The 10,145-nt window shown below is 40.3% G+C and overlaps 1 protein-coding gene across 1 annotated transcript in view; it reads left to right on the top strand.

Annotated features, from left to right (window-relative positions):
- The first annotated feature begins 4,952 nt into the window (after positions 1-4,952).
- Tmprss12 (transmembrane serine protease 12) overlaps positions 4,953-10,145 on the top strand; it is a 28,103-nt gene continuing 22,910 nt past the window's right edge. Inside the window, exons 1-2 of the mRNA XM_077799062.1 lie at positions 4,953-5,145; positions 6,074-6,230. Coding sequence (XP_077655188.1) covers positions 4,953-5,145; positions 6,074-6,230 — 350 coding nt within the window. The remainder of the gene's footprint in view (positions 5,146-6,073; positions 6,231-10,145) is intronic.

Genomic DNA, 10,145 nt, shown 5'->3' with positions numbered 1-10,145 from the left:
GGCACTAAGCAACTCAGTGAGACCCCGTCTCTAAAAAAAAAATACAAAATAGGGCTGGGGATGTAGCTAAGTGGTTGAATGCCCCTGAATTCAATCCCCACCCCTCCCACAAATAAATAAATGTATTGTGTCCATCTACAACTGAAAAAAATTTTTTTAAAGAAATAGCAAGATTGAATATTTGGTACTTCAAGTAAAATCAAGACAAAGTTGTATCAGTCAAACTCTAGCCAAAAGAAAGTTGGAATAGCAATATTTATGTTGAACAAATGGAATAAAGATGGTCACTATAAAATGATAAATACATTTTATAAATAGAAGATAAATACATCTTTTATTTATTCATTTTTATGTGGTGCTGAGAATTGAACCCAGTGCCTCACACATCAGCCCCAGTCCCATAATGGTCTTTTTTAAAAATGGGTTTTCATATTTTGTTATTCTTTAAAATGTGGATTCTATAAATGTTTTTTCATAAATATTAAATATTTAATAAAACAAAAATAGTGAATTTGAGGTGATGGATTCATGGATGTATTGCTGTTACTTAAACTCTACATAATAAAATATTTCTATTAAAATTTTTCCTGGGCTGGGGTTGTGGCTCAGTGGTACAGCGCCTGCCTAGCAAGTGCAAGGCCCTGGGTTAGATCCTCAGAACCACATAAAAATGAATAAAATATTGTGTCCAACTACAGCTAAAAAATAAATATAAAAATATTTTTTTTTCTACCACTAATTCAGATATACCCCAAGTGGAGTAGAAGACAACTAGGAAGGGGGAAAAAAAAAAAAAAAACACTTTCACTTCAGACTCCGACAATCCTGCTGCTTAAGAACCTCGGACTAACTTTAGGCCCCAGGCATGGTACTAATGCCCTTATTCTCTATAGTACTGGCTCCTAGGCTTTCACTTAGAAGAGAGGTAAGAAGACATTTTGCTTGAATGATCACCTAATTTTGTTTGGAAAATTTTAATAGATAGATTAGGTTTAAAGAATAGAACAAGACATGTTGGTGCACACCTATAATCCCAGTAACTCAGGAGGCTGAGGCAGAGGATCACAAAGTTTGAGGGTAGCTCAGCAACTTATTGAGGCTCTAAGTTAATTAATGAGACCCTGACTCAAAATAAAAAAATAAATTAAAAAAAAAGAAGGGATGGGGATATAGCTCAATGGTAGAGTTTCCTTGGGTTCTATCCCCAGTCCCACACCCCTGACAAAACAGAAACAAAAACAAAAGCTGTGGGTAAATCTCAGTCATAGAGCTGCATGCTAATATTATTAGCACAGGCAAGACCCTGGGTTCCAAGCTAACATCATGCCCTCCTGCAAAAAAATAAAAAAAAAAGAGTATGTGTATAAAAAAGAGTTGTCTTCCTCTGAGAAATTTAATCTTGCTCCTGTTCTTTTTTTTAATTTATTTTTTAATTGTAGTTGGACACAATACCTTTGTTTTATTTGTTTATTTTTATGTGGTGCTGAGGATTGAACCCAGGGCCTCACACATGCTAGGCGAGCACTCTACCGCTGAGCACAACCTCAGCCCATTACTCCTGTTCTTAAAAAAAAAAAAAAAAAAAGGAAAAAAAATCTTAAAAACAAACAGGAATAAAGGGTAAGGGGAATAGACAATGGAAATTTTTTAAAATAATTTTTTAGGTAAAATTTTGCTCTAAAAGGAAAGCAGGAGACATAGAGGCAGTGGAAGATTTTTCAAAGGTAGGAGAAACCACAAGTATTATCTATTGCTGCATAACAAGTTACCCAAAAACTTAATGGCTTAAAACAACAAAAATTGATATCTCAGTTTCTGTGGTTTAGGAAGCTGAGTGTAGCTTAATTAGGCACCTCTGTCTTGAGGTCTCTCCTAAGGTTGCAGTTAGCGTGTCAGCCAGAACTGTGATCTTTTTTTTTTTTTAATATTTATTTTTTAGTGGTAGTTGGACACAATACCTTTATTTTATTTATTTATTTTTACGTAGTGCTGAGGATTGAACCTGGGGCCTCGTACTTGCTAGGCAAGCACTCTACTGCTGAGCCACAACCCCAGTCCCAGAACTGTGGCCTTATATGAAGGTCTGAGAAGAGGAAGAAACACTTCTCATTTCTCTTACTTGATTTGGTTCTACTTGGCCATTTGAGGACTTCAATGCCTCAGGGGCTGTGTCTGGAGGCCTGGCTGGAGGGCAGCTCACTAAGTGGCAGCCAATTTAACTCCGAGCAAAAGAACCAGAGGGAGAGGTATGCAAGACACAATCGGCTTAAAACTTAATCTTAGAAATGGTAGCCCACTACAAGAATCCATTTTGTGTTGCTATAACAGAATATCTGACACTGGATACTTAACAACAAAGAAAAGAGGTTTATTTAGCTCATAATTTGGGGGGCTAGAAATCCAAGTGTGGGGGTCCCCTTTTGTTGCATTTGTGGTGAGGGCCTCTCTGCTAATACAAGGATGGCAGAGAAGTAGAAGGAAAAACAACTGCATGCAGAAGGACAAAGTACATGAGGTGGACTTGCTCTACAACAACACACTTTTGTAAGAACTCACTCTGAAAGACTATCAACAATTCCTCCTGAGGGTCCCCATGATCTAATTATCTTCCATTAGGCCCTACCTCTCAAACTCTTGGCTATGGGCTCAAATGATCCTCCTGCCTCAAACTCTGAAGCTGGGATTGCAGGCATATGCCACCACTCTTAGGCCCTACCTCTTAGAGATTCCACCACCTTAGCATAGTTATGCTGGGGACCAAGCTTGCAGCACATGAACCACTGGGGGTCACATTCCAACCATATCTAAACCACTGCACCTATATCCTCAAGCCACCTTTTACTTGCTAGAGGTGAATCACTAAATCCAGCCAACACTGAAGGGAAAGGGACCAAACATGGGTGTAACAGGAGACAGAGAAGGCCCCCACCCTGAAAAGTAAGTCTATCATGCCAGAAGAGATTTGTCTGCTGATAGAGATGATCCTACACAGAGAGGAAATGACAAGGCAGGAGAGATGAATGAAGACCCAGAAAGGGCAGAAGGAATCTAGGCAGAGGACCTTTGCAATGACTGGTACACTGTATTTTTCAAGCCATTTCATGATTTGGCTGCACACACCTGTTTTATGAATCTGTTGACACCCTATCATCTGTCATAGCAAAATTTACCATTTTCCCTTGCTTACAAAGCCATCTACAATCTGATCACATTCCACACACATAGAAACACGCACATACCCAACTCTGTTCCCGGCCCCTTTTAAGTGTTACCTTCCATTACAACATTTGGAGATTAGGGAATTTGTTTTTTTGTTAGCCCCTAGGTGCCACCTGCAGCTTGTTTCTCCAACAGTACCTACTTTCTACCCACTGACTGTGGTTTGGCCCCAGGCCTCTGCTTACTTTCCTGTGTTACCTTCTGTGCCAACCTAATATACTCCTTTTATTCAACGCTGCCAACCATGTCAGCTTTAGAGGGATAAAATGAGCAAGGCAATTGACCTTTTATTGACCCCACTTTAATTCCCCACCAAGGGTGAGCAACTTTCCAGACTACGGAATCCCACACATTATTCTCTCACTCCTGAAGGTATGGGGCAAATGAAGGCAAAGTTCAGCCTAACTCAAGATGGGAAATGAGGAAACAATTTAAAACCAAACATTGAACATCATTCTTAAAAACTCAGGGTCATGTTAAAGAAAAATATTCCATAATATTTATTAAAGCATGGTGAGGCAGCCTTTACTTGGGATCATAAAGCGCTGGAGATGTAACTCAGTGGTAGGATGCTTGCCTAGTATGCAGCAGTAAGGCCCTGGGTTCAAGCCCCATCATCCCCAGCATTCCCCTTCAATACAAAGGTACAAAGAACTAGGGCAATGGGGGGCTGGAGTTGTGGCTCAGTGGTAGAGCGCTTGCCTGGCTTTCATGAAGCCTTGGGTTCGATCCTCTGTGCTGCATATGAATAAGTAAATAAAAGATCCACTGACAACTGAAATAAAATGAAAATAAAAGAACTAGGGCAATGGGATTTTGAAGTAGGGAGAGATTAGGCTCAACTCCAAACACAACAAGGGTAAGTGGGAATTTATAGCCAAAGAACAGGGTAAGGGCCAATGGATGGAAAATCCACTAAGAGATAACATCAAGAGTAACAGGGGTTCAGGTTAAATCCACTGAACAAGGTGCTTGGTGAAAACAGGCCAAGATGAGGAGACAGTATCTGGAGGATGGTGTGTGGCATATAGCATGTGGGTAATGCCTACTTACTCAATGGACTGATTAACCAGGGGCCACTTATCTGTGTCCCCTGCTCCCACACAATGTTTGGAAAGTCAAGAGGCATCTCAGGGTTTCTTAGAGAGGCAAGGAATGATGGATCTCTCAGGTTAGAGACTGAACAGGGCATGAGTGCTTGTGTTTGTTAGGGGAGGTGCAATTACCACCAGTCGGGTTTGTGCTCAATTTTGCAATCCTTAAATCTAGTTTTCTTAGCTCAGCCTGAGTTGTGTGCTCAAGATAAACTACTTTAAAGCTGGAAGAGATCAATCTGCTTCACAGATGCTGGGCTTCCCTAATGGCCTTTTCATCTCCAATCCCAACCTCTGTGCCCACCTTGCCTCGGTTGTACCTCTGCCTTCCCCAGCTATGGCCCTTGCTTTGGAAAGCCTCCGGGCCCTCCAAGTCTGAGCAGGCAGCGCCCGGGGGGGTTCCAGCACCTTCCCGCCACTACAGCCGCCCTACCGTGGGTAGCAGTGTGCTGCTAGGGCCCGGGAGGGGCTTGCCAATGAAAACAAACCCGCAGAGCCCAGGGGAGGCAGGCACTGACCTACCCTTGTCCGAGAAGGGGAGGCCAACTGAAATCCGCATCCGGGCACCTCGACGCCCGCGGCCTCCCTGGAGGCTGTGGGAGCGCGGGCCTCGCCGCCATCTTGCCCGCGAGCGCCAAGATGGGGCGGGCGCTGCTGGGTGCTGCGCTGCTGTTTGTGGGGGGCGCTCTCCTCTCCTCCGAGCACCCCTCGCTCCCCGGGAGGAACGGGCTCGGCCCCTTGCAGGGACAGGCCGCTGGTCCTGGGTGGGCCAGAGTGGCGCGCTGGCAGCAGTTGGACGAGGCCCAGAAGGAAGAGCCAGCAGCAAAGGGCAGTATCCCTTCATTCCTGGCAGCCCCTGCCTTTCCCCGCGGCCCGCCTGTGAACTGGGCTCCTGCCCGTGGACCCGGCCCCCTTAACCCAAACCCGACACACCTAAGCGGCTTCTAGACGCAGAATGATGTCGGTAGGAGTGATCATAACAGGGACATACCTTTGCTCCTCAAAACGTTCAGGGGCCCATCATGCTGATTTTACAGATGGCTGGTTCACTAGTGTTCCGAGTTGAAGGGGACCTTTATATAACACAGCGGAGCACAATCAGCTTAGCATGTTAAGTGGCAAGAATCAGAACTTGAAGCGAACTTGTACCTTTGGACTCGCCAGTCCCAGGGTTTTTCTTTTTTTCCTTTTTGGTGCCAAGGGTTGAACTTAGGGCCCGGGACATGCTAACTACACACCACCACTGAGCTACACCCCAGCCTCCAAGTTTCAGGCTCTTTTATCACTTGAGTTTTTTGGGGGTTTTTTTGTACTAGGGATTAAACTCAGGTCATTTTATAAAATGACCTTCATCCTCAATTCTCTCACTAGCTAGCCTGGAACTTGCAATCTGTCTTGGCCCCTGGAGTCACCATGATCCAGGCCTGCACCATAGGACCTGGCTAAATTTCAGGCTCTTAATCTTCATCTCATACAGGCAATAATGTGATGCCTGGCTAGAGGATATTCTTGTTTTTATACTTTTTTGGGAAAGAGCTTTAACTTAATGAATTGTACTGATTTCATGTCTATGTAAAAATAATCAATTATGGCATGTTTATCTTAACTCTCCTTTACAACTCAAAATTTGGGCTTGCCTTAGGTATCCAGTTTTTAAAATAGGAATTTAAAGGTTTACATTAATGTGGTCAGATGAGTAAGTAACACACAAATATAAATATAGATGCTCAGTCCAAATAATATATCATTTTTATTTTTAGATTGTGGAACAGCACCGCTTAGGGATATGTTGCAAGGGTCTCGGATTGTAGGGGGCTCAGATGCTCAAGATGGTGCATGGCCATGGATAGTTAGTCTACAGATTCGATATGGACGTTTTCTTGCTCATATATGTGCAGGAAGCCTAGTGAAAGACAGGTGGGTTCTCACAGCTGCCCACTGCACTAGAGACGCTAGGTATGTATTCAGAATGTAATTCTTATTTTACTCTCTTATGGGATATTTTCAAGTGGTAGAGGGTCATTTGACTTCAGCTGTTTTCATTTAAGCCACATGTTTGCAAGGTTTGAAATCATATGCCTTATACAGAAAGCACTGTATTTGTTGAAATGAATCATTTATATGTCAGTCTGTAAAGATAGTGAATACTTTAGAGTTTGTAGTTTGTCATCTCTGTCGCAATTACTTAGCATGAAAGTAGCCATAGAAAATACATAACTGAATGAATGTAGCTGTGATCCAATGAAACTTTTTTTTTTTTTTTTTTTAATGGTGCTGGGGATTGAACCCAGGACCTTGTACATGTTAGGCAAGCACTCTACCAACTGAGCTATATCCCCAGCCCCCAATAAAACTTTACATATGAACACTAAAGTTTAAAATTCATATATTTTTCTCAGTTCCAAAAAATTTTTTTTAACTGTTTAAATGTGAAAAACATGCTTTGGAGGCTGGGGTTGTGGCTCAGCAGTACAGCAATTGCCTAGCATGTGCAAGGCCTGGGGTTCGATCCTCAACACCGCATAAAATTAAATAAAATAAAGGTATTGTGTCCAACTAAACGAAATAAATAAATAAATATTTTTTAAAAAGAAAAACATGCTTTGTTCATGGGCTGTATTAAAAAAAGGCCAAATATGGCTTTCACAGATTCTTTGTAAGATTCTCTTTTGCTTCACTTGCCTTGGCCCATAAAATCTCAGTTACAGTCAGATTTCTGTGATCAGAATACTTAAAAGACGACCCACCTTCCTGCCAAATCCAATGACCTTGTCTCAGTTTCCATCCTATTTGACCTTGATAGCATGGGGCAATGATGAAAGCATCTTCTCCTTAAACTATCTCTTTCCTGAAATTCCTTGTGCCAAAAGACCCTCTTGAGCCATACCCCCAATTCTTTTTTATTTTTTCTGATTTTTTTAATATTAAGACTTTTTCAAGGCCCATCAATAAACATAAAGTAGTTATGTGAATTCAAATTCCCAGGAAAATGTCAGGGTTGACCAAGGGGAGAAATCTATTACTTTATTTTATGCACTCAGCTACTATTGTCTTCATGTGATTAACAACCATTTCTTCCTAATTCCATTTCTGTCAAAAACTCATCTCTTGGGCTGGGGATGTGGCTCAAGTGGTAGCGAGCCCGCCTGGCATGCGTGTGGCCCAGGTTCGATCCTGAGCACCACATACCAACAAAGATGTTGTGTCTGCCGAGAACTAAAAAATAAATATTAAAAAAAAAAATTCAAAAAAAACCCCATCTCTTTAAATTTTTTATTGGTTCTTTTTAGTTATACATGACATAGGATTCATTTTTACCTAATTATAAAAGCAAGGAATATAATTTATTCTAATTCAGTCTATAGTACACCCTTCCACTCCATTCCCTTCTCTACTGATCATTCTGCTATTTACTTATAGTTTTTTTTTAATTAGTGTCTTGTGGATGTACATGATGGTGAGGTTCACTGTGGTATATTCATATATGTACATAAGAAAGTTAAATCAGATTCATCCCACTATCTTTCCCTTTCCCATCCTTCCTCCCTTCCCTTCATTCCCTTTTGTCTACTCCACTGCTCTTTCTTCTATTTTGTTATATGCCCTCCCCCATTTTGGATTAGCTTCCACATATCAGAGAAAACATTCAACCTTTCACTTTTTGGTACTGACCAATTTCACTTAGCATGATAGTCTCCAATTCCATCCACTTACTGGCAAATGCCTTAAAGTCATTCTTCTTTATAGCTGAGTAATACTCTAGTGTGTGTGTGTGTGTGTGTGTATATATATATATATATAATCACATTTTCTTTACCCATTTATCTGCTGAAGGGCACTTAGGTTGGCTCAATAGCTTGGCTACATGAACTGTGCTGCTATAAAGTCTGTGTCACGGTAGTGTGCTGACTGTAAATCTTTGGATATATACTGAGGAGTGGGATAGCTGGATTATATGGTGGTTCCATTTCTAGTTTTTCAAGGAACCTCCATACTATTTTCCAGAGGATTTCACTAATTTACAGTCCCACCAACAATGTATGAGTGTACCTTTTCCTCCATATCCTCACCAAACACACACATTCATTGTTACTTGTAGTCTTGATAACTGCCCTTCTGACTGGGTGAGATAAAATCTCAATGTAGTTTTAATTTGCATTTCTTTAATTACTAGAGTTGAACATTTTTTTCATATATTTATTGACCACTTATATTTCTTCTTTTGAGTGGTGTCTGTTTAGTTCCTTTGTCCAATTATTTATTGATGGGGTTATTTGTTTTTTGTTTGTTTGTTTTGGCATTAAGTTTGAGTTCTTTGTATCCTGGATATTAATGCCCTATCTGAGGAGCAGGTGGCAAAGATTTTTTTCCATTTTGTAGGCTTTCTCATCATGTTATTGTTTCCTTTGTCTTTTGGCACAAGGAAACAATAACATGACGTTTTTAGTTTGAATTCATACCATTTGTTGATTCTTGATTTTACTTCTTATGCTTTAGGAGTCTTGTTAAGGAAGTCTGTTCCTGAGCTGCCATGTTGGAGTGTTGGGTAAACATTTTCTTTTAGCAGTTGCAGAATTTCTGCTTTAATTCTTAGGTCTTTGATCCACTTTGAGTTGAGTTTTGTGCAGGGTGAGAGATAGGAGTTAAGTTTCATTCTACTACATGGATTTCCAGTTTTCCCAGCATCATTTGTTTAAAAGGCTATCTTTTCTCCTACATGCTTTTGGCACCTTTCTCTAGTATCAGAGAACTGCATTTATGTGGTGTTGTCTGTGTGTCTTCTATTCTATTCCATTGGTCTTCGTGTCTGTTTTTGTGTCAGTACCATGCTGTTCTTGTTACTATAGTTCTGTAGTATAATTTGAAGTCTGGTATTGTGATGCCTCCTGCTTTGCGTTTCTTGCTAAGGATTGCTTTGGCTATTCTGGATCTCTTATTTTTCCAAATGAATCTTGTAACTGCTTTTTCTAGGTCTGTGAAGAATGTCATTGGAATTTTGATGGGAATCCACTGAATCTGAATAGCACTTTTGGCATAATGGCCATTTTTACAATATTAATTCGGAACATAGGTCTTTCCATCCTCTAAGGTGGTCTTCAATTTTTTTCTTTAGTATTCTATAGTTTTCATTTCACCACTTTTGTTAGATTGATTCCCAAGTGAGTTTTTTTTTTTTTTTGAGGCTATTGTGAATAGTTTGCCTAATTGGTATTTAGGAATGTGATTGATTTATGTGTGTTCATCTTTTATGCTACTGCTTTGCAGAATTTATTTATCAATTTTAGAAATCTGATGGATTTTTGGGGTATTCTAAATATAAGGTAATGTCACCGGCAAAAAGATAATTTGAACTCTTCCTATTTGCATCCCTTTAATTTCTTTCTCTTGCTTGATTGCTCTGGCTAAAGTTTTAAGGGCTACATTGAATAGGATTGATAAAAGTGGGTATCCTTGTCTTGTTCATGTTTTTGGAGAAAATCTTTTCAGTTTTTCTCCATTCAGAATAATGTTGGCCTTGGGTTTGTCACATATAGCCCTTATAATGTTGAGGTAAGTTCTTTCCATTGTAGTTTTTTTTTTTTTTTAGGTGTTTTAAACATGAATGGGTGCTATACTTTGTCAGTTGCTTTTTCTTTATCATGTGATTCTTGTGCTTATTTATGTGGTGAATTACATTTATTGGTTTTTAAATTTTATTTATTTATTTTCTAGGTGTAGATGGACACAACACAATGCCCTTTTATTTTTATGTGGTGCTGAGGATCGAACCTGGGTCCTGCCCGTGCTAGGCGAGTGCTCTACCGCTGAGCCACAATCCCAGCCCCTATTGAT

Source organism: Urocitellus parryii, chromosome 5, assembly GCF_045843805.1.
Source record: "Urocitellus parryii isolate mUroPar1 chromosome 5, mUroPar1.hap1, whole genome shotgun sequence".
Classification (NCBI taxonomy): Eukaryota; Metazoa; Chordata; class Mammalia; order Rodentia; family Sciuridae; genus Urocitellus; species Urocitellus parryii.
Note: the sequence above shows the minus strand (reverse complement) of the source record. Positions and strands in the feature narration are given on the sequence as shown.